The sequence below is a fragment of the Phycodurus eques genome, chromosome 2 (assembly GCF_024500275.1).
Source record: "Phycodurus eques isolate BA_2022a chromosome 2, UOR_Pequ_1.1, whole genome shotgun sequence".
Taxonomy (NCBI): domain Eukaryota; kingdom Metazoa; phylum Chordata; class Actinopteri; order Syngnathiformes; family Syngnathidae; genus Phycodurus; species Phycodurus eques.
In genome coordinates this window covers 13,683,578-13,708,501 of record NC_084526.1, presented here as the reverse complement: position 1 = coordinate 13,708,501, position 24,924 = coordinate 13,683,578, and the positions used below count along the sequence as shown (strand labels likewise).

The 24,924-nt window shown below is 42.7% G+C and overlaps 2 protein-coding genes across 2 annotated transcripts; both read left to right on the top strand.

Moving 5' to 3' along the window:
- Positions 1-1,399: 1,399 nt before the first annotated feature.
- On the top strand, positions 1,400-15,927 carry sec11a (SEC11 homolog A, signal peptidase complex subunit). The gene is made up of 6 exons (XM_061668044.1): positions 1,400-1,590; positions 7,096-7,205; positions 9,712-9,861; positions 9,937-10,056; positions 13,469-13,526; positions 13,599-15,927. The coding sequence occupies exons 1-6, from the start codon at positions 1,540-1,542 to the stop codon at positions 13,647-13,649; spliced, it is 540 nt and encodes a 179-aa protein (XP_061524028.1). The 5' UTR covers positions 1,400-1,539; the 3' UTR covers positions 13,650-15,927.
- A 91-nt stretch (positions 15,928-16,018) lies between these two features.
- Positions 16,019-23,754, top strand: nmbb (neuromedin Bb). Its single transcript, XM_061668059.1, has 3 exons — positions 16,019-18,738; positions 20,074-20,261; positions 21,758-23,754. Exons 1-3 carry the CDS (start codon positions 18,573-18,575, stop codon positions 21,806-21,808), a joined length of 405 nt encoding a protein of 134 aa, XP_061524043.1. The 5' UTR covers positions 16,019-18,572; the 3' UTR covers positions 21,809-23,754.
- The last annotated feature ends 1,170 nt before the right edge of the window (positions 23,755-24,924 follow it).

Below are 24,924 nucleotides of genomic sequence, written 5' to 3'. Positions count from 1 at the left end.
TACTGCTGGCTCATTATAATCACACACCACAATCTTCATTATTTTATCTTCTTTGGATTGGAAATGTTTGGGAGTAATATAAATTACCTTGTCAATAATGTTTTTTTTCTCAGAACTTTAAATTGTATTTTTTATTTCACTCGTTAAATTTAGCTAAGGTCACTGATGGTGTAGTGGTACACGCTACACTCGCCTGACTTTGGTGCGGGCAGCGTGGGTTCAGTTCCCACTCAGTGACGCTGCGAATGTGATTGCGAATGGTTGTCCGTGTCTATGTGTGCCCTGCGACTGACTGGCGACCAGTTCAGGGTGTAGTCCCCCTTTCGCCCGAAATCAGCTGGGATAGGCTCCAGCGCCCCGCGACCCTAACCAGGATAAGCGGTGTTGAAAATGGATGGATGGATTTAGTTAAGGCGGCATGGTTTGCACAGCTGCCTCACAGTTCTGAGGACCGGGGTTCAAATCCTGGCCCTGCCTGTGTGGAGTTTGTATATTCTCCCCGTGCCTGTGTGGGTTTTCTCCGGTCACTCCGGATTCAGAACTACTTTGTTTAGCTCCTTCCAGAGTTTCTCTTTCACCTCAAGGTCACATCCTACCTTTGGGGCATAGCCGCTAATCACATTATACATAACACCCTCAATTTCAAGTTTCAGCCTCATCACTCAATCTGATATTCTTTTCACCTCCAAGACATTCTTAGCTAACTCTTCCTTTAAGATAACCCTGACTCCATTTCTCTTCCCATCTACACCATGGTGAAATAATGTAAACCCTGCTCCTAAACTTCTAGCCTTACTGCATTTCCACCTGGTTTCCTGGACACAAAATATATCAACCTTTCTCCTAATCATCATGTCAACCAACTCCAGAGATTTTCCTGTCATAGTCCCAACATTCAAAGTCCCCACATTCAAGTCTAGGCTCTGTGCGTTCCTCATCTCTTTCTGCCTAAGAACCCGCTTTCCACCTCTCCTTCGTCTTTGACCCACAGTAGCTGAATTTCCACCGGCGCCCTGCAGGTTAACTGTGCCGGGGGCGGACGTTGTTAACCCGGGCCACGACCGATCCGGTATGGGATTCATTAGATAAACGCTCCGGATGCCCTTCCTGATGAAGGGTAAAATGTGAAAATGAATGGCTGTTTATTACTAACGACAAGAAATGACGTTTATTTAAAAACTATATGCAGTAAAAGAAGCAAAAAAAAAACATTAAAATAAAATAAATACGACGAAGGCCCGAAGGTTTAGTTTTACGAATGATAATAATGTTAAGAAAGGAAAATTTGACACATAATGTGAACGTTTGACTCTTGCATCTTTTGCGGTAAGAGCGTCTGTCCAGCATCCTCGTATCCTGACGTGACAACTCAACCCAGAGTGCGCGAGTAGGCGGGACTTCCGGTTGTAACGCGCACCCGGAAGACGAAGATAGGATGCGTGCTTTTCTACTGCCTGGCGCCGCTTTCATATGCTCGCCTTATAAACACGTTTTCATGTGAATTTCGATTTTTTTTTTACGCTCGCATAATTTCCCACGATGTTATCATTTGATTTCCTCGACGACGTGCGTCGCATGAACAAGCGGCAGGTGGGTGGAACGGCGTCACTTTGATTCTTTGTGTAGGGTAGAGACCACAGTCTGGGCTAACTCACGGTCGCTAGCTTCTGTACAACACGTTAATGAAACAAAACTACACGCAAACCTCGGTGCTTTTATGGCAAGTGAAATGTACAATAGCTAAGGTGAAGTTGTCGAGCCGATTGGAGCAACAACTAGCTAGCTTGTCGCTTCCTACAGCATTGTTAGCAGAAGTTGTCCTGATCACAACTGTGATTGAATAGTTTAAATGTAAAGTACCATAAGGTTGGCGAACATTCTTGAGTTATTCAGGAAGAACCCACCCCCTTCAAGGACCCCCCCCCCGCCCCCAATCCTAAAACCAATCAAACATTGCTATCATACGCAATCCTAAATGCCATGGGAATTATTTATTTTTAACATTTTCAACCTAAATATGTCATGTTGATAGCTTTGTTCATCCAGTGAAGGAAAATATTGTCACAGCAGCAAATTGATATTTACAAATATACACTCATATTTATGATTTTAGAGCAACCAACAAAGTAAAAAATATATACAAGCGTCTAATTTAGGAGGAGAAAAAGAGATTGTATATCTATTCTGATTTTTATAACCATCCATCCATTTTCTGAGCCACTTATCCTCACAAAGGTCGCGGGAGTGCTGGAGCCTATCCCAGCTATCATCGGGCAGGAGGCGGGGTACACCCTGAACTGGTTGCCAGCCAATTGCAGGGCACATACAAACAAAAAACCATTCGCACTCACATTCACACCTATGGGCAATTTAGAGTCGTCAATTAACCTACCACCCATGTTTTTGGGGTGTGGGAAGAAACCAGAGTGCCCAGAGAAAACCCACGCAGGCATGGGGAGAAGATGCAAACTCCAGACAAGTGGGGTCGGGTATTGAATCCCGGTCCTCAGAACTGTGAGGCAGACGCTCTAACGTGCCGCAAGTTAAATATAGCATTGTTAAAATAGTTATTTGCGACTGTCTTATCACGTCAAATGGTTTATATATGCAAGTTTTAACTTGATTTCTTGTTTTAAGCTTGTAGCCTTTTATTTTGAAGGGTAAACACCTGAACTCTGCATTTTGGCAAGAAAAGTTACCTCAAACGACACCGGTGAATTTTGAAAATGAAAGTAAACCTTGACGGTAAGAAAAACGGCAAAAAAAAAGACTAACAAATGGAACCAAATACTATAAAACGTTGATTCCTTTACCTACCCACCGATGAGACGGTGAGACGAGGTTAGTGTTTGTGATACTGTGAGACAACATTTTTGTGAATGTTGTCCCAATTCAATGTGATGTAAACTTGCTAGTTTGACCTTTGGTGAAGTTTTAGGTCAATGTTAAGCTTTTTTGTTCTCTGTCATCGGCTCTTAGATTGGTTTGAAGACTAAAAGAAACGCAAAAAAACATCAGTGCAAAAGTGCAACCAACCGTTTGATTTGTTCGCTGCCTCAATGTTGGCATAGACATATTTTATTGTTTCACTCACCCAATTGACTTGACTGAAGTTCCACGCGGTGTTGACTGATGCTCGGAGCAGGAGGGAGCAAGTCAGACTTCTACACACTGTGAAAGCCTCCTTTGCACAATATAATCTTATTCCAACTGTTGCATTGAGGCGACTGGTCATTTATTTTACCACAGTTAAGACACATTTTTGTTCACTGCCCTTGTTGGGAACAAGCACGTCTTCGTGCGCATTCTTCATTGTTGGTTTTCGTCACTTTCCACACACACAGAAAACCATTCTGGTGTATGTGGTTAAGTGCAGTGAGGAATGCACGGATACATACATTGAGGAAACGGGCAGGAGGTGGGTTACACCCTGAACTGGTTGCCAGCCAATCGCAGGGCACATATAAACAACCAACCATTCGCTCTCACATTCACACCTACGGGCAATGTAGAGTCCTCTATTAACCTAACACACAATTAAATTAATACCAATACAGGGGTACCTTGACTTTCAAGTGTCATTTTAGTGACCAAGCTTGTAACTCAATTTACTCTTATATCAAATATTCCCCATTTAAATGAATTCAAATGCCATTGTTACACTGCAGTCTGTCTCAAAAACAAGTTTTTAATAAAGAAAAATAGCACTTCATTATATAAATACATAAAAGATAATGTATAGAATTAAACTGGTTTTATAAAGTCATTACTAGGGCTCCGGCTTGCCCTCTAAATCCCTATGCTCTGTTCGTTTTGACAATAATGTCATCCAAATTGTAATCAAATCATTACTCCTTGTACTATTATGAAATAATAATCCAAAAAATTAAAAAGCCAATTTGATTATTTGAAAACTACCTTTTGAACCAGAAAGCGAGTATGCTAGTGCCATTTGGCTGCTGCGTCGCCCTTTGTAAATGTTTTAGTTTAAATGGCTTACTTTAACCAGGATCCCACACAATACCGTGGCTAAGGTTAGGTTGGTTTTGCGCCTGTTGGTGCCGCAAATCCTTGCTGCATTGGGTCACCTGACTGGCTACCTAGCCGCCGCTTGTCCTCTTTCATGCTGTTTTGATAAAGATTTCTCCCATTCATCTGCTGCGGTCGCCGTCCACCTCGGCAGTTAGTCCAAATGGTGTCAGCCACAAATAAAGGCTAAAAAAATGTGGAACTTTCACATCGATTTCCATATGACAAGAAAGGAAAGTGTTGCAAAATCAGTGACTTATTTACTTTGGAAACCTTTGACTCAAGGTATATGATTCCAACCTGCATGAAAAAAGACAGTGAGCTAGAAATGCTGCATGCATGCATGCAGTCACATTCATGTAATACAACCCCAATTCCAATGAATTTGGGACGTTGTCCATCCATCCATCCATTTTCAACCGCTTATCTGGGTCGGGTCGCGGGGGCAGTAGCTTTAGCAGGGGTGCCCAGACTTCCCTCTCCCCAGCCACTTCATCCAGCTCTTCCGGGAGGATCCCGAGGCGTTCCCAGGCCAGCCGAAGGACGTAGTCTCTCCAGCATGTCCTGGGTCGTCCCCGTGGTCTCCTCCCGGTGGGACATGCCCGGAACACCTCACCAGGGAGGCGTCCGGGAGGCATCCGAATCAGATGCCCCAGCCACCTCATCTGGCTCTTCTTGATGTGGAGGAGCAGCGACTCTACTCTGAGATCCTCCCGGATGACCGATCGTCTCACCCTATCTCTAAGGGAGAGCCCGGACACCCTGCGGAGGAAACTCATTTTGGCCACTTGTATCCGGGATCTTGTTCTTTCAGTCACGACCCACAGCTCGTGACCATAGGTGAGGGTAGGAACGTAGATCGACCGGTAAATTGAGAGCTTCGCCTTTAGGCTTAGCTCTTTCTTTACCACAACGGACCGATACAAAGTCTGCATCACTGCAGACGCTACACCGATCCGCCTGTCGATCTCCCGTTCCATTGTTCCCTCACTCTCACTTCCCCGCTTCACACTCGGCTGTGAACCGCTGCAGTGAGAGTTGGAGATGACGGCCTGATGAAGCCAACAGAGCCACATCATCTGCAAAAAGCAGAGATGCAATACTGAGGCCACCAAACCAGAACCCCTCTACACCTAGGCTGCGCCTAGAAATTCTGTCCATAAAAGTTATGAACAGAATCGATGACAAAGGGCAGCCTTGGTGCAGTCCAACCCTCACTGGAAACGAGTCTGACTTACTGCCGGCAATGCGTACCAAACTCTGACGCCGGTCGTACAGGGACCGAACAGCCCCGTATCAAGTGGTTCGGTACCCCGTGTTCCCGAAGCGTCCCCCACAGGACTCCACGAGGGACACGGTCAAACGCGTTCTCCAAGTCCACAAAATACATGTAGACTGGTTGGGCAAACTCCCATGCACCCTCGACGGCCCTGCCAAGGGTGAAGAGCTGGTCCACTGTTCCACGGCCAGGACGAAAACCACACTGCTGCTCCTGAATCTGAGATTCGACTTCCCGACAGACCCTCCTCTCCAGGACCCCTGAATACACCTTACCATGGAGGCTGAGGAGTGTGATCCCCCTGTAGTTGGAACACACCCTCCGGTCCCGTTTCTTAAAAGGGGGGACCACCACCCCAATCTGCCATTCCAGAGGCACTGTCCCCGATGTCCACGCGATGTTGCAGAAGCGTGTCAACCAGTACAGACATACAACATCCAGAGCCTTTAGGAACTCTGGGCGAATCTCATCCACCCCCGGGGCCTTGCCACCGAGGAGATTTTTAACCACCTCGGTGACCTCAACCCCAGAGATAGGAGACTCTGCCTCAGATACCCCAGACTCTGCTTCCTCATGGGAAGGCATGTCGGTAGAATTGAGGTCTTCGAAGTATTCTCCCCACCGATTCACAATGTCCCGAGTCGCGGTCAGCAGCACCCCATCCCCACTATACACTGCTTGGGCTCTGGTACCAGTCCTCTTGAGAGGGGTTGGACTCGTTTCCACTCTGGAGTTGCCCACGGTGAGAGGCGCTGAGCAGGTGTGGGTATACTTATTGCCCCCGGCTCGGCGCCTGTACGTTGGGGTTCACCCCGGTGGACGAGAGGGTAGCCTCCCCCCGCCTTCGGGTGGGGGGGACGGGTCCTGACTGTTATTTGTGCCTATGCACCAAACAGCAGTTCAGAGTACCCACCCTTTTTGGAGTCTTTAGAGGGGGTGCTGGAGAGCGCTCTCGCTGGGGACTCCATCATTCTGCTGGAGAACTTCAATCCTCACGTCGGCAATGACAGTGAGACCTGGAAGGGTTTGATTGGGAGGACCGTCCCCCGATCAGAACCAGAGTGGTGTTCTGTTATTAGACTTCTGTTATCACCATGGTTTGTCCATAATAAACACCATGTTCAAGCATAAGGGTGTCCAAACGTGCACTTGGCACCAGGACAACCTCGGTCGCAGTTCGATGATCGACTTTGTGGTCGTGTCATCGGAGTTGCGGCCGCATGTCTTGGAAACTCGGGTGAAGAGTGGGGCGGAGCTGTCAACTGATCACCACCTGGTGGTGAGTTGGCTCCTCAGTTCCCAAACATTTATTGAATGTTGTTAACAGAAAAGGTGATGTAACACATTGGTAAACATGACCCCGTCCCAGCTTTTTTGGAACGTGTTGCAGCCATAAAATTCGAAGTTAATGATTATTTGCTAAAAACAAAGTTTATCAGTTTGAACATTACATAACTTGTCTTTGTAGTGTATTCAATTAAATATAGGTCGAACATGATTTGCAAATCATTGTATTCTGTTTTTATTTATGTCATATCAGAGCTTTCCCAACTCTAAGATAGGGAGGCCTTTTATCGACACGCTCGTCCCCATATTTTGTGTGAGCTTCTGAGACACAATTTAAAATTTTGTGGACCCCCATCTTACGGCTTGTGGAGCCCAGTAGGAGAACCACTGTCATGAGGCATGTAGTGTGCCAATCTAAATGCATCAAACTGTTCAGTTTCACAGGTTTTTCATAGTTGTTAAATACCCCAAAAAATAATAACTGTGGATTTCTATTGCAGCTCTATTACCAGGTGCTGAACTTTGGCATGATAGTTTCCTCGGCTCTGATGATCTGGAAGGGTCTCATGGTGGTCACCGGCAGCGAGAGTCCCATCGTTGTTGTTCTCAGGTATGTCTGGAAAAGCACATTCTAAGCTTTTCCCCTCCATCCATCCATCCATTCATTTTCTTTCACTTATCCGAGGTTGGTTTCACGGAGGCATCAGCATAAACAGGGAAGTCCAGCTCTTGTGGGGGGACTTCAAGCTGGGGGACTTCAATCCGAGAGACATAGTCTCTCTAGTGTGTCTTGGGTCGTCCCCAGGCCCGCCTCCAGATGGGACTACTGGATGACCGAGATTCTCATCCTATTTCTAAGGGAGAGCCCGGACACCTTGCGGAGGAAACTAATTTCGGCCACTTGTATCTGCGATCTTGTTCTTTCAGTCATGACCCACAGCTTATGACCATAGGTGAGTGTAGGAACATAGATCAACCGGTTAATAGAGAACTTTGCTTTTTGGCTCAGCTCTTTCTTCGCCATTAAAGAACGATAAGAGTCTGCTGCACTGCAGAGTCCGCAGCACTGCAGATGCTGCACCGATCTGCCTGTTGATCTTCCGCTCCATTCTTCACTCACTTGTGAACAAGACCCCAAGATACTTGAACTCCTTCCACTTGGGGCAGGATGTCTTCCCCGACCCGGAAAGGGCACTCCACCCTTTTCTGACTGAGGACCATCGTCTCAGATTTGGAGGTGGTGATTTTCATCCCAACCGCTTCGAGCTCGACTGCAAACTGCTCCAGTGAGAGTTAAGGTCACGGCTTGATGAAGCAATCATAACCACATTACACGCAAAAAGCAGAGACGGAATGTTGAGGCCACCAAATAAGCCTACATCGGGCTGCCACTATCAAATATTTTTACAATTGATATTTGAAACAATAATCCCGTAGTTTAATCGAGTAATCGGATAGAAATTGATTTTGCATTATTGAAAACAAAATGTGCTGGTAAGGTGCAGCTCCACTTAGGGGGGGCCATCCTCACGTCCCACACTATGTTTGTATGTGTGGCTTTAAAAGGCGGCGCCTCGCCTGGTGAGTGATGCGGGAGTCATCGAATGAGAGTGTAGAGTTTGGTTGTTGAAAGCTCAGGTTAGCAGCTGGCTGTGAACTGGTGAACTGTTAGCCAATCTTTGTGTTGAGTGTGTGGGTGTATTATTATGTGTATACAGTGGAAGTTCGATAAAAGGGATCCTGATATAACGGATATCAGATAAAACGGACTGTCGAGACTGAACAGTGTCCAAAAATAGTTTCCATTTTTCAGTTAAGCTGCCGTATGTAAGTATGTTAGTACTAGAATTGACTGCTGTTGTTTAATGACGCTGTGGCGCAATGCAGGCAGACAATAGGACTGATGTATTGTCGGATCCAGTTCCAAAAGACGTGCCTCCCGTGCCTATGTGTCAAGCTGTTCGCCTTTGGCAACCTATTTGGAACAAGGAAGCACACTAATTCCTCGCGGCTCTTGGAAACGACTCACCTATGATGAGTATTGTATGTTAACAATGTCACCATGACCAAGTACACCGGCATGGTAAGTTTGGATAAAATGTGAAACTTTCAAATATTTTCAAGCTTTTTATTTTATATATTTAGAGCGTCAGCCTCACAGTTCTGTGGACCCGGGTTCAATCCCCGCCCCCGCCTGTGTGGAGTTTGCATGTTCTCCCCGTGCCTGCGTGGGTTTTCTCCGGGCACTCCGGTTTCCTCCCACATCCCAAAAACATGCATTAATTGGAGACTCTAAATTGCCCGTAGGCATGACTGTGAGTGCGAATGGTTGTTTGTTTCTATGTGCCCTGCGATTGGCTGGCAACCAGTTCAGGGTGTACCCCGCCTCCTGCCCGATGACAGCTGGGATAGGCTCCAGCACGCCCGCGACCCTAGTGAGGAGAAGCGGCTCAGAAAATGGATGGATATATTTAAAATAACTTTGTACTTTAAATGACATTTTAGGGCACGAAAAAAGCCTTCAAAGCAATAATTTTGTACTGTACAGTAATATGGGTGCATATGGCCTAAAAATATGCCTCAATGTAATGGCAAATCGGTTATATCGGACAAACCCCCGCCCATATTAGTCCTAAATTCTAATTCTTGGTGGGAAGCGATATTAAATTAGCTGACATCGATACCTTGTGTGGATGAACGTGAACGTGCTGTTGTGTAAACCAGTTCTGCTTTGCAGTAGAGAAATTGCAGTTAATCTTATTTTTAAGTGTAAAATGATCCCAAATTTTGGACATTGTCTTATGCACATTGATTGTTATAAGGATTTTCTTTTGGCTCATAGGTAGAAACCCAGTTTTTAGCATGTTCTACTGCTGGATTGACCATCTCTCTTGCTTTTTCTAGTATTCAAAAGACAGCGTTTAAAAACAAAAGCCGTAAGAAGCAGCAGCAGCATTGTAGCAACTATTATATGGCAATAGTGTTGCAGTTCATGTTGTCTGTTGAACGCAAAAAGGCAGGATTTTTGGTAATGAGCCTGCAGGAGTGTCAATTAAGTTTTAAAAGGAAACTGTCACAATGGTATGAAAAGGATGACCCTTTCTGGCTAATTTCAGTGGTAGCATGGAGCCAGCTTTCCACAGAGGAGACCTCCTCTTTCTCACCAACCGTGTGGAGGACCCCATCCGAGTGGGCGAGATCGTGGTCTTCAGGATAGAAGGCCGAGAGATCCCAATTGTACACAGAGTTTTAAAGGTTCATGAAAAGTAAGACTGAATTACGCTTGCAGATGACTCGAATGCTAAAGTCATGGGACTTAAATCATATGTTTCTGTTTCTAGGGAAAATGGAGACATTAAGTTTTTGACCAAAGGGGACAATAACGCTGTGGATGATCGAGGTCTGTATAAGCAGGGACAACACTGGCTCGAGAAGAAGGACGTGGTGGGACGAGCGCGGGGGTAACAAAACCTTCTATATTTCCCCTTTTTTAAAGTCATTTTCCACCAGTAATCTTAGATTTTAACATTTGTCTATCATACAGACTTTGAGTCAACCAGTTAGTAAACCACATGGTATGGTATACTCTCAAAGTTTCAAGAAATCTTTTAATAAAAGATTCATACTACTTATAGATATTGAGATAAAAATACAGTACGGTAGAAGTGCAAGGGTATTTCTTGTATAAAATAATGGAAATACAGTGGTGGCTTGAGGTAAGAGTTTAATTTGTTCGATGACCACGCCTGTAGTTCAAAACACTTCTCAAATCATATTTCCCCATTAAAATGAATGGCAGTGCAGTTTAGCTGTTCTGCCTCCCTAAATTTTATTTTTTAATAAGGAAAATTATTGTCCTAGAAACATTGAGTAATAACATAATTTAATACAATGTAAAGAATAAAAAATGTGTATCATGATGTAATGCTGCAATGTGGCACTCGTTCAGGTGTGCCTGCCTTCGCCACTGGGAAGTAGTACAATACTACAGTCACTCACAATAATAGTAGTCGGAGCAGAAGATTCTTCTTCGTTCATTTGTGCATGACTGTTACACTGCCCCCTGCGATTGGCAGGCGACCAGTTCAGGGTGTACCCCACGTCTCGCCCAGAGTCTGCTGGGATAGGCTCCAGCACCCCCATGACCCCAGGGAGGATAAGCGGTACGGAAAATGAATGAGTGAATATTATACTGCCTCCCGATGGCCAAGGTGGACATGGCACATTTAATTGGATTGCAGCATTAAATCATGATGCACAAACTGGTCTGAATGACTTCAGGCCTGTCGCTTTGACATCTGTGGTCATGAAGTCCTTTGAACGTCTCGTGCTGGACCACCTCAAGAGTGTCACAGGTCCCCTGCTGGACCCCCTGCAGTTTGCCTACCGAGCGAACAGGTCTGCGGATGATGCAGTCAACATGGGACTGCACTTCATCCTAGAACACCTTGACAGTGCAGGGACCTACGTGAGGATCCTGTTCGTGGACTTCAGATCAGCATTCAGCACCATCATCCCTGAACTCCTTTCAACCAAGCTTCTCCAGCTCAGCGTCTCACCTGCCATCTGCGAGTGGATTTACAGCTTTCTGACGGGCAGGACACAGCAGGTCAGGCTGGGGGAGGCCACCTCATCCACACGCAGCATCAGCACTGGGGCCCCCCAAGGTTGTGTCCTCTCTCCGCTGCTCTTCTCTCTCTACGCGAACGACTGCACCTCAGCGAACCCGACTGTCAAGCTCCTGAAGTTTGCAGATGACACCACTGTCATCGGCCACATCAAGGACGGTGACGAGTCTGCATATCGACAAGAAGCGGAGCGGCTGGAGCTGTGGTGCGGCTGACACAACCTGGAGCTGAACACGCTCAAGACGGTAGAGATGATCGTGGACTTCAGGAGGCATCCTTCGCCACAGCTGCCCCTCACGTTGTCCAGCTGCCTTGTGTCAACCGTTGAGACCTTCAAGTTCCTGGGAATTACAATCTCTCAGGACCTGAAGTGGGCGACCAACATCAACTCCGTCCTCAAAAAGGCCCAGCAGAGGATGTACTTCCTGCGGCTTCTGAGAAAGCACGGCCTGCCACCGGAGCTGCTGAGACAGTTCTACACAGCGGTCATCGAATCATGTTCTTCCATCACAGTTTGGTTTGGTGCTGCTACAAAAAAGGACAAACTCCGACTGCAACGGACAATCAAAACTGCTGAAAGGATTGTCGGTACCCCCCTACCCACCATTGAGGACTTGCACGCTGCCAGAACTAAGACAAGGGCGTGCAAAATCCTCTCGGACCGTCTGCACCCCGGTCACCGGCTCTTCCAGCTCCTTCCCTCAGGTAGGCGCTACCGATCAACGCAAACTAGAACTAGTAGACATTCCAACAGCTTCTTCCCTCTTGCGATCAACTTCTTAAACACCTAACCTACAATTCCATTACAACAAGCTGGAAATTTTTTGACTTGAGTTCGTTGTCACATTTCTGTGGGGCCAATTATGTATTACTTGTGCACTCACTGTGGTTGTCTCGCCATGCTGCACTATTTGCATATACTGGCCACTCATGCCAGAGTAGCATCTGCTCCATTTGCACACTGATTGAGGAGTATCTGTAACATTTGCACAACCAACATTGTCCCAGATGATCGCACTACTCGTCACTTTAAACCGCATACACTCCTTGAAGTCTCAGCGCCCTCTGCACAATGGTCATTGCACCGGACTATTGCAATATTAGTCATTCGAACTGCTCTAACTGCTAGAGGGCTCTGCATCTTTTTGCACAATTGTTTTTTGTCAATGTCTTTATGTCCCCAAAGTGTTCTGTAAATTGACTGTCTGTTGTACTAGAGCGGCTCCAACTACCGGAGACAAATTCCTTGTGTGTTTTGGACATACTTGGCAAATAAAGATGATTCTGATTCTGATTCTGATTATTATCATTATCATTTTTCTAGAGCTCTTTGGTTTTGGCCATAGTGGCATTTGGAGTGTGACTGTTTGAGGTTGTGGACAGGTGTCTCTTATACTGATAACGAGTTCAAACAGGTGCCATCTATACACGTAATGATTGGAGGACAGAGGACCCTCTTAAAGAATAAGTTACAGGTCTGTGAGAGCTAGTAATCTTGCTTGTTTATAGGTGACCAAATACTTATTTTAGCAAGGAATTTACCAATTAAATCACTAAAAATCAGACAATGTGATTTTCTGGATTCTTTTTTTTTTTTTTTTTTTCCTCATTATGTCTTTCATAGGTGAGGTATACCTATGATGAAAATTACAGGTCTCTCTCATCTTTTTAAGTGGGAGAACTTGCACAATTGGTGGCTGACTAAATACGTTTTTGCCCATTGTATGTGTTTTGCGACTTCATGACACGATAGTTTAGCAATTAAAAGTTAATTTCCATTGAACAAGATTTGGATTAAGGGTAGATTCATCCGCTTCATACATGTTTTCCCTCCCACATGGGAGCCTAATCAAGGGTAGCTGGCACTGAACGTTTCCTTCACGTCATACGTTCGCATCCCCATGAGGCTGACCGACCTTGTTTTCTCATTTTATTCAGCGTCTTAAGAAGAATTTCCTAAACCCCAGTACACCATAAATGGATGTCAGGCTTTCATCTCAAGCAGGGTTTTCACAAGTGATCTTGGCCAAGTCACGGCCCTTTTTTATTATATATTTTTTTAAGAAGTCAAGCAAGTATTATTAGCATTACTTAATTTAACAAGTAAAACTCTTCATTGAGCTAAAAAAAAAAAAAAAAAAGTTATTTTTCCAAAAGTGACCTGACCAAAGACAACTTTAAATGCATTACAATTTAATCAATGTACTGTACTGTGGAGCTGACTCATCCGTTGTCTTTTCTCCAGGTTTGTGCCGTATATTGGAATCGTCACCATCCTCATGAACGACTACCCCAAGTTCAAAGTAGGTTTGACAACTTATTCGCCAACTTAATGTATCAGTGTAATCTAATGTGTGTGCCTTGTCCTTGCGCAGTATGCCGTTCTCTTCATGTTGGGTCTCTTCGTGCTGGTCCACCGGGAGTGAAATCTATGTCCAGGAAAGAGAGAGAAAAAAACAAAACCTCAAGTCAGCAATTGAGTTCCACTCTGTCCAACTTTTCTTTTTGTACCATTTGTTAAAGCATTTTGTAGAAATTGGAATAGCTTTAAAAATATTTTTGTGAGGGAACAAGGCTATTATTATTATTAATAATAATTATTATTTTCAAGTGGAGCATTCTTAAACATGGTTTAAGCACTGTTTTTGCTTGTCTACTTAATGTCTTTGAAAAAAAAAAAAAGATGTGAAGTATTTTATGACAACGACAGTGCCACCAGAAAGTATACACACACCTTCACGTTTTCCACATTTTGCTGTTACAGACTTACTCTAAGGCGGCTTTGAGTATAGTTTTCTTTGGGGGAAAAAAATAAATCTACATAAAATATCCCATCATGACAAAGTAAAAACATATCTTCAAACATTTGTGTAAATTTATAAAAAATGTAAACAGTCAAACATAGTTACGGAACATAGCCATTCACACCCTTTGTTATGACACTCAAACTTAATCTCAGGTGCATCTGATTTCCACTGATCATCCTTGAGATGCTTCTCCAACTTGGAGTCCACCTGTGGTAAATTCAGCTGATTGTACATCATTTGGAATGGCACACACGTCCGTATAAGGTCTCATAGTTTGCAGTGCATATCAGAGCAGAAACCAAGCAACAAAGTCTAAGGAATTGTCTGCAGACCTCTGAGACCGGATTGTATCAAGGCACAAATCTAGGGAAGGATACAAAAGAATTCCATCAGCATTGAAGGTCCCAAAAAGCACTGTGGTCTCGATTATTTGGAAGTGGAAGAAGTTTGGAATCACCAGGATCCTTCCTTGATATGGCCAGCTGACCAAATAGAACTTTTTGGCCTTAATTGCAAGCGTCAGATCTGGAGAAGAGGAGGCCCTGCTCATAACCTGGCTAACACCATCCCTACTGTGAAGCAAGGTGGTGGCAGCAGCATGCTGCGTGGCTGTTTTTCTGCTGCAGGAACTGGACGACTAGTCTGCATAGAGTGTAAGATGACAGCTGCCAAATACAGATAAATTCTTCAAAAGAACTGGCTCCAGTGTGCTCTGGAACTCAGACTAAGGCGCCGATTCACCTTCCAACACAACAATGACCCAAAGCACACGGCCAAGATGACAAAGGCGTGGCTTCAGGAGCAGCCTATGAGTGGTCCAGCCAGAGCGCGGACTTGAATCCAATCCAGCATCTCTAGAAAGACCGGAAATATCTAATTATATATTAGATATTTGAAGTCAATCAGCTTGATTACTGCTTCGATGATAATCATACAGTTACAGAATACTGTATGTGTCGATGCCAGCCATGGCCCATGGTTAGGATCATCGACTGCCACCGTGGGGGACCTAAGTTCAAGACCCCAACTGGGCCATCCGCCAACATCCCCCAGACTCACGGCTGTGGTGTCCTTGAGCAAGACACTGATACCCCGAAATGCTCCCCTGGCGCTTCAGCTTCCCCCTGCTCCAGTGTGTTCCACTAACATCTGTATGTGTTCACTGTGATGGGTTAAATGCAGAGAACAAATTTTGTGTACATGCATGCATGTTCATGACAATAAAAGGTGATTCTCTCTTCTTTTAAAAATGGCTGCCCACTGACGCTGCCCATCCAACCTGGCTGACCTTGAGAGGATCTGCACGGAAGAATGGGAGAAAATGTCCCAAAACAGGTGTTCCAATCTCATAGATGTACCCAGGAAGACCTGAGGCTGTGATTGCTGCCAAACGTGCTTCAATAAAATATTAAGCCAAGGGTGTGAAAACTTAAGTACCGTTTGTTTACATTTCAATAAATTTGCACAACTGTCTGAAAATGTTTTTTTCTTTTACTTTGTCATTATGGAATGTTTTTATATAGCTTTTTTGAAAAGAAAACTACTCAAACCAGCGTCAGAAAAAGTCTAACATAGCAAAATGTGGAAAAAGTGAAGGTGTGTGAGTACCTTCTGGTGGCACTGTAAATATGAACATTATTAAATATGGAATCTGGTTACCATCCCAACATGAAGTGTTTTTTTCCCATGTTGCTAGAAAATGGTCAATGAACTAAGCCTTGTGCTGAATGTAATATGTTGCTGAAAAATAGTTATGAACATTGATAAAGCATTCTGAAAGATTGTCAGTCATTTTCTGGTAGCGCTAGATGAAGAAAGAAGTTCTCAGAAACATTGAGTAGAATCCTGTAAATTGTAAAAAAAAAAAAAAAAATTTACCAATACCAGTAGTATTTTTTAAATTTGCGCTAGCTCTGTTTTATTTTATTTTTTTACAAAATCTCATTTTCATTCCATCATGTCATCCATGGTCTGAAGACTTGTATTTTTAAACAGTGACGCTCATGCTGCTGGAAAATAGTTGTTTTGAACTTGGTAATTCATTGCGAATGTTCAATAGTTTCCCTACAAAATAATGCTCTATAATTAGTAAACTGACATTTGTTTCTTGAACAATTTCTGATAGACAATGTGCTTGAGCTACTTCTAATTGGTCATGGAGGACGCATCTGGGATTAGCCTTTGAAGTTGGTAACACTGAAAAATGAAGTGAAACAGACAATCATTTTAGTCAATTCTTTTCCAGAATGAGAGTGCTTAAAGAGGAGGATGCTATTCATGTGGCACAGCTTGAAGCAGGGATCAGGTGCAGGTGGAGATGGGCTTGGCTCAAATTGGAGACCAAAACAAAAAAGCAAAGAAATTAGGCAAACTTAATTTTAATCTGAAATTTGTACATCAACATGTACTTGGTGTAAGTACAATGTGTAAATAAAATTTCTGCGTGAAGAAAATGTGTTTATTTTTCCTTATAGTACTCTTCCGGATTGCTTAATTTATTTTAAAATTTAAAAAATTATCTGCGGTGGCCCGGGGGATCCCGCCAGACCCCGTACAAGGTTGTTGTTGGTTTTTTGTCACCTTTTTCATGCATTTGGTGTGTGCATGTCTTGAGTTGAATCATGAACATATTTGAAGTCAATCAGCTTGATTACTGCTTCGATGCTAATCATACATTTACAGAATACTGTACGTGTCGATGTCAAGTCTTAACATGAAACAATTTTGTCAAATGCCTGAGATCCAAATCATTTGATTTGAAGCCCTTGAGTTTTGAGTGAAATTGATTAGCGGATGTCCTCATACCTCACACTGTTTTCTATTGTTTGTGTTTTCCTTTTTTGCTGCATTCCCCAAAGTAATAACGTGATGCCAGATTACCCAGGGGCCTTCATCTCAAGTGACCTTTACACCTCCGTCTACAGATACTTTCTCCTGCGCCCCTCGCCTCCCCCTCCCCCAAAACAACAGCATCGCCACACATTAAAAACTAAATGAAGATAAGCTGTTCATTGAAACTGTGAACGTGTCGCCAAAGATGACCAGATGGATTTCCACAGTCTTTTAATTGGGATGACATTCAGCCATGTGTGTGTGTGTTTGTGTGAGAATAGCAAAGGTTATTCAAAGAGCAAGGTACACAGCTGAAGCATGCCATCGTTTCAGCTACAATGTGATGCAGAGTCAGTCTGTCTCAGCATCTTCTCGTGTCCTCAGAACACCAGCGTGCTGATGAGAGCAGCGTGTTGCGACCACTCGAATGTCATGTGGCTCATTGTCATGGCCAGTCAGGGATCCTGGCTCCAAATGCTCCTGGGGGGAGGATACAAATTAGCCATGGATGCTACCTATTAATGGACATTACTCGACACGTATTATAGTTTGTAGTGATGTAGTATAGTTTTAAATCCGCATGTGCCAGGTCGGTGGTGCCTTATCTGTATGTGTGTCCATTGTTTGCTTCGGGTTTGCTTGGTTGGCACGTTCGCTTCATTGTTCTGAGGTTTATGGTCTGACTCTGTGGTGTTTGCTTGCTGTCTCTGTGTTTGCATGGGTTTATTTTAGGTAGAGTAATTCGTTTTGTTTTTTTTGTATAGTGTATTTTATTTCATAGTTGTCACCACAGTACCTCATTGTTAGCACTTCTGCCCGACAGCAGAAAGGTTCTGGGTTCAAATTTTGGCCTGTGCTCGTGTGGCTTTTCTCCAAGACCCTCGCTTCCTCCCTTGCCTTCAAAAAACAAACATGTTGGTTGGGTCTGGGTGGGATGACCCTCTTCGTCGGTAGTTGTCCTGCCTAATGGGCCCGACCTGCAGTAGCCATGCCTCGTAATCACTCACTTAGCACACACTCACACCATTCACTGTATATATTTTTCTCACTAAACACATCTGGGTACATACACATATCAAAGGGTTCCTGGGTGACTGGTATGGGATCGGGTTTCAGCACATCTGTGCCGTTTCCCAGTTAAAAGTTTAAAAAAGCAATTAAACATAAAACAATACAACTAGAATTTTAAAAGAATTAAAATGATAAAACAGGTATATAATCTCATTCAGATTAAAAATGGATGGTTTGCGGCTTGTCAAACGTGCAGAGGTTGGCGATTCCAAAGTGTGGGACCAGCATCAGAAAAAGCTCTATCATCGCTGAGCTTCTGCGAAGAACTCGGTATCTAGCAGCTGCATGGTCAGCTAACCTGAGGCAAATTGTCAAAACTAGACAGATGACAAAAGATTTGCTTTCATTCATTGAGTGGGCGACCCAACTATTTGTATACAATAAATAAAAAGTCAATTTTCAATAACATGTCCACAAATCAGTGGTTTTACCCACTTGCCTCTTGTAGTGATGTTGACGGTTGGTCAAGTGTGGGTTGAAAAGTAATGATATTTTTGTAAAATGATTCACGTCATGGGGAATAAAACACATCATCAGCGGAGGGGGCGGGGCCAGGCCAGGAGGCTCCTATAAAAGTAGGATGGCTGCTCCATCATTGAAGACACACACAGTCACACACTGTGTGAGATTCAGGGCACCATGAAGGGTCTGACGGTGAAAAACATGTGCCGGTGTGGCTTATTGACTTGCTTTGTCTTCTTCTCTCTCGCTTCTATCAGCACAGCTGATAGCTTTGACCTCACTGATCTGAGGAATAAAGTGGCCAAAATTAAACTGAATCCCAGAGGGAACCTTTGGGCAACAGGTAAGTTCCGGCTTTAATTATAATGAAGTTGCTTTTGTATAGGAGCCAAGCTAATGTAATGTTCATGACGACTAATAAGAATGTTTACAATATTGTCATAATTAAGTCAATTCTTTTTGTAGTTTGTTTTCTTTTTTAACTCATGTTCTGTACTGTAGTGTTTACCGGCAATATTGAGAAAAATGCTCACATTAAATTCAAATATTTTGTATTTTTTAAATTAAATAATGTTATTATTATTATTATAATCTTTTGATCCCAGCTGCATTATTTAGATGAATCAACAGACTACTTTCCAACAGCCATCAGCATACTGAATACACAAAAACTAATATTCTGGACTATAATGTTTACTATTGGTATTAAGATCTTTTTTTTAAATAAATGAAACTTATTTTGCATTATTATTTATTTTATTTTAATATTACACAGTTTGCATTTAATATATTTTTGAAATACGGAATAATTTATTGTTAAAGAAACAGGTCATCAGCATACTAATGGACAAAAACTCAAACAGACATACTGCATGTGCATCTACTTACTGTAATGTTTATTTCAGCTATTATAGTGAGCTTATAGTAATAACAAAAATAAAACATTATTTCTTAAAAAATACCTCATGTAATATTTATTACTTTTGTACTGTAAATGAAAAATAAATGCCTTATGGTTTTCTAATTGTAAAAGAGAAAAGTAGCAAGCCTTTTATTTTATTATTCACACATTTATATTATTCCAAAAACGAACATTTTTCATAGGTGTCACTGTAAGTGTGAATGGTTGTCGATATGTGCCTTGCCTTGTGATTAACTGGTGGTTAGTCCAGCGTGGGCGGCACGGTGGCCGACTGGTTAGAGCGTCAGCCTCACAGTTCTGAGGACCCGGGTTCAATCCCCGGCCCCGCCTGTGTGGAGTTTGCATGTTCTCCCCGTGCCTGCGTGGGTTTTCTCCGGGCACTCTGGTTTCCTCCCACATCCCAAAAACATGCATGAATTGGAGACTCTAAATTGCCCATAGGCATGACTGTGAGTGCGAATGGTTGTTTGTTCCTAAGTGCCCTGCGATTGGCTGGCAACCAGTTCAGGGCGTACCCCGCCTCCTGCCCGATGATAGCTGGGATAGGCTCCAGCACGCCCGTGACCCTAGTGAGGAGAAGCGGCTCAGAAAATGGATGGATGGATGGATGGATGGATGGATGGATAGTCCAGCATGTAGCTCAAGCTCAGCTAGGATAGGCTCCAGCTCACCCATGACCCTAATGATGAAAATACTACAGAAAACAAATGGCTGTTTGATTGTGGTCTACTGATTTTTTAAATTTTTTTTGTTCAGGGCATTTCATGGGCAAGAAGAGTGTGATGGATACCCCGCTGCTCTCCTCCACTGAGGACCAGGGGGTGGGGGCCTTGGCGGTCTCCCAACCATGGGGGCGCAGTAGCCTCAGTGAGCTTTTCCAGGACTTCCTGCGGGTGGCCATGCAAGCACAGATTGACTCGCAAGAGAGCCGCTTAAAAACTCAGGTTAGGGTCTGTTGCTTTAAGTGAAATTATAAAAGGATGCTGCATTTAAACATTGTTGTCATTGTTTTCCAAATTTTTGGGTATTATTGTCCAAATGTTTTTGTATTTTCCCTCATATTTATGTATTTGTTTCCTAATAATTTAGTATTTTTTCCAAATACTTTTCCTATTTTTTCATTTTTACTAATACATTTACAGTTTCACATCAATAATTGCTTTCTCGAGTATTTCAAAATGTATTCTTCATTAATTAATAAATGTATTTCCTTTTAGTTGTTTTTATTTTTTTCTAATATTTTTTCTTTTTTCGCTAATGTTCTTTTTATTTTTTTTCTTAATATTTTGCTATTTTCCATGAACATTTTTGTTTGTTTTATCCCAAAATGTTTGGTATTTTTGTCATGTTTTGTATTTTGTACTTAATATTTATGTATTTTTCTCTGATTTCTGTAAGTTTCTATTCTTCTAATATTTTTGGTATTTCTCCGAATTATTTTTGTACTTTTTACTCAGGTCTTCCACATTTTTCTAATATTTTTCTCTTTTGCCCCCTTATATTTTTGTATATTTTTCCCCGATATTAATTTGTTTTTTGAAGTATTTTTTTTTATTTGTGTACAGGGTAATTGAAAAGTAATTCCCTATTTTTAAGTACTTGTAATTTATTTCTGAACTATAATTCTTACAAGAAATGAACATGAGAAGAAAGTGTATTGCATGGAGTTTTATTTAAAATTCGATATGGGCGCTAGCATTAGCCACCAGTTTCTCAAGCTGCCTGGAAACCGCATTAACTGATTTCACAAGGAACTCTTGTGGGATTGCAGACATAACTTCTTGTATTCGCCCTTCAAGTTCTTCCAAAGTCGTTGGTTTGGTAGAATAGACTTGCTCCTTTAATGATGGAACTTCCACAAAAAAATTAAAACAATATTAGATACACATATGAATAAATTATCCCATCCATCCATCCATTTTCTGAGCCGCTTCTCCTCACAAGGGTCGCGGGCGTGCTGGAGCCTATCCCAGCTATCATCGGACAGGAGGCGGGGAACACCCTGAACTGGTTACCAGCCAATCGCAGAGCACATACAAACAAACAACCATTCGCACTCACATTCACACCGACGGGCAATTTAGAGTTGTCAATTAACCTACCATGCATGTTTTTGGGATGTGGGAGGAAACCGGAGTGCCCGGAGAAAACCCACGCAGGCACGGTGAGAACATGCAAACTCCACACAGGCTGGGCCGGGGATTGAACCCCGGTCCTCAGAACTGTGAGGCAGATGCTCTAACCAGCCTGAATAAATGACAACTATTTTAAAATAGGGAGTTACTTTTTTCAATCACCCTGTATTTTATCCACCATTCACCATTCTCGGTTTTTGTTTGTTTTTTTTTTCTTTCTAAAATTGCAGTGTTTTTAGTATTCTACTTTTGTATTTTAAATCATAATTTGTGTATGTGTGTGTTCCCGCACGTGTGTGTGACAGGAGGCAGAGATGTTGATGAGGATTTTGGAAACCTACACACAGAGAAAGTGATGCACCGTGATGGCCATTACGGATAGTCCACTGCTCACAATGATTGTCATCTATTTTCATTTTTGTACCATTTGCAATACTGGATTCGTTTGTGTTGTTTTTCCAAATACTACAATATTTGATCTTGTTTGCTTATTTATAGTCAGTCATCAGTTCTACTGCTGTCACTCTGTGCTGATATGCAGGAAAAACAAGACCTCAGAGGATTGTAACATCATCTATTACCTATTGTGTGAGCTTCTTCCCTTTTTCTGCACAAACACATCCAAAATAGTACTTGCACTGGGTACGGAAAATATTCAGACCCCCTTAAAATTTTCACTCTTTGTTATATTGCAGCCATTTACTAAAATCATGTAAGCTCTTTTTTTCCTCATTAATGTACACACAGCACCTTATATTGACAGAAAAAAATTAATTGTTGACATTTTTGCAGATTTATTACAAAAGAAAAACTAAAATATCACACAGCCATAAGTATTCAGACCCTTTGCTCATTATTTAGTAGAAGCACCCTTTTGAGCTAATACAGCCATGAGTCTTTTTGGGAATGATGCAACAAGTTTTTCACACCTGGATTTGGAGATCATCTGCCATTCCTCCTTGCAGATCCTCTCCAGTTCTGTCAGGTTGGATGGGGAACATTGGTGGGAAGCCATTCTCAGGTCTTTCCAGAGATGCTCAATTGGGTTTAAGTCAGCGCTCTGGCTGGGCCATTCAAGAACAGTCACGGAGTTATTCTAGCTGAATAACTGGGATAGGCTCCAGCACGCCCGCGACCCTAGTGAGGAGAATTGTCTTGTTGGAAGGTGAACCTTGGGCCCAGTTTGAGGTCCTGAGCGCTCTGGAGAAGGTTTGCGTCCAGGATATCCTTATACTTGGCCACATTCATCTTTCCTTTGATTGCAACCAGTCGTCTTGTCCCTGCAGCTGAAAAACACCCCCACAGCATGATGCTGCCACCACCATGCTTCACTGTTGGGACTGTATTGGACAGGTGGTGAGCGGTGCCTGGTTTTCTCCACACATACCGCTTAGAATTAAGAAGAAAAAGTTGGTCTCATCAGATAAGATAATCTTATTTCTCACCATCTTGGAGTCCTTCAGCCCTGACTGGTGGAAGGCTGCAGCGATGGTTGACTTACTAGAACTTTCTCCCATCTCCCGAGTGCATCTCTGGAGCTCAGCCACAGTGATCTTGGGGTTCTTCTTAACCTCTCTCACCAAGGCTCTTCTACCCCATTGCTCAGTTTGGCTAGACGGCCAGCTCTCGAAAGGATTCTGGTTGTCCCAAACCTCTTCCATTTAAGGATAATGGAGACCACTGTGCTCTTAGGAACCTTAAATGGAGCATTTGGTTTTTTTTTGTAATCTTGGCCAGATCTGTGCCTTGCCACAATTCTATCTCTGAGCTCTTCAGGCAGTTCCTTTGACCTCATGATTTTCTTATTTGCTCTGACACGCACTGTGAGCTCTAAGGTCTTATGTAGACAGGTGTGTGGCTTTCCTAATCAAGTCCAATCAGTATAATCAAACACAGCTGGAGCACCATCTGAGGGATGATCAGAAGAAATGGACAGCACCCGAGTTAGATATATGACTGTCACAGCAAAGGGTCTGAATACTTATGGTTGTGTGATATTTCAGTTTTGCTTTTTTAATAAATCTGCAAAAATTTCAATAATTATTTTTTTCTGTCAATATGGGGTGCTGTGTGTACATTAATGAGGGGGGGGGAAATAACTTCAATGATTTTTAGCAAATGGCTGCAATATAACAAAGAGTGAAAAATTTAAGGGGGTCTGAATACTTTCTGTACCCACTGTATACAGCATGTTCATTTTGGAGGCTTTTGTTCCTATTTAACTGCATATTGCGTCTATGTATATCTCATATATACTGTATATATACAGTATGTGATGGCATTGTGATAAAATACAAACATGTTGTCAATAAAAGCACACAGATGGATAAAAAGTACGGCAATATGTTTTGCTCTTTTTCTTCTACATCAACCCAATATAACCCTATATGCTTATTTTACTAATCAGTCAGGAAAAGACATTGTAAGTACTAGTTAATCCAGCTTCCTCCCACATTCCAAAAGCATGCAAACTGGTTTCATTGAAGACTCAAACTAGATTGTCCAACGGTGTGACTGCAAATAGTTGGTTGTCTACTTGTGCTCTGCTATTAACTTGGTGACCAGTCCTGCGTGTAACCTGCCTCTCACTCAAGGTCAGCTGGGATGTAAAGGGACTGTCAGGGATATAAATCAGGATTACCTCACACACACTACTGAAATGCTTTCAAACAATACAGATTTATTATTATTTGTTTTTTTTGCTCAAATACATTACTGCAATGCTTTCTGACAACTGAAATGACAAACTACTGAATTCTCTCTCACACACTACTGAAACACCCTCACACTACAGAAATACTCCCTTACCCACAACCAAAACTCTCACTACCACTGCTGAAACACTCTCTTACACACTACTGAAATGCTCTCAATCAATATCAAAATCCTCTCACACAACATTCTAAAATATGCTCATATTATATACAGTACATTCTCCAATGTGTTTCAGTCGTGTGAAAGAGTGTTTTTAATGTCTGTAAGCAATGAGTTGATGAAGTTACTTGGATTCACATTAATGCCTTTCCTTTATAATGTATTCTTTTATTGTTCCATAGCTCTGGTGTGACTCCTCTGAGATCTCTAGCCTTGCTAATAGAAGCAAGCCATTGTTTGTCTTATCCAAGGATATTCCCAAGCAGGCTACCACAACTAGCTGGGTAGCTGGTGGGAATGTCTTGATTATGGAAATTTACTGAATTTTACTGAAGGACCTGCCTCGTAATCTGTCCTTTTTCAAGTTGCGGGGTCAGAGAGAGAGTGTGGGGAGCAAGAGGACAGCCGGCCATCTCGCCATCGCTCTCCTCTGCTTCTTCTTTATCCCTCTTCTTTCTACCTGCGTCTCTTTTTGTTTATATCATGTAAATAGCTCTTTGTATTTAAAAAAAAACCCATAAAGACAAGATAGTTTCCTTAATTATTCTACAAAAGATGAATTTCCAACGGCAAAACTACCAGTAGTACTGAATGTGTG

Bases quoted from the DNA above. Each gene is read 5' to 3' on its own strand.
- sec11a (XM_061668044.1), top strand. From the start codon at position 1,540: ATGTTATCATTTGATTTCCTCGACGACGTGCGTCGCATGAACAAGCGG. The intron at 1,591-7,095 runs GTGGGTGGAACG...TTTCTATTGCAG, and splicing joins GTCGCATGAACAAGCGGCAG to CTCTATTACCAGGTGCTGAA. The intron at 7,206-9,711 runs GTATGTCTGGAA...GGCTAATTTCAG, and splicing joins CCCATCGTTGTTGTTCTCAG to TGGTAGCATGGAGCCAGCTT.
- nmbb (XM_061668059.1), top strand. From the start codon at position 18,573: ATGAAGGGTCTGACGGTGAAAAACATGTGCCGGTGTGGCTTATTGACT. The intron at 18,739-20,073 runs GTAAGTTCCGGC...TTTTTTGTTCAG, and splicing joins AGGGAACCTTTGGGCAACAG to GGCATTTCATGGGCAAGAAG. The intron at 20,262-21,757 runs GTTAGGGTCTGT...TGTGTGTGACAG, and splicing joins AGAGCCGCTTAAAAACTCAG to GAGGCAGAGATGTTGATGAG.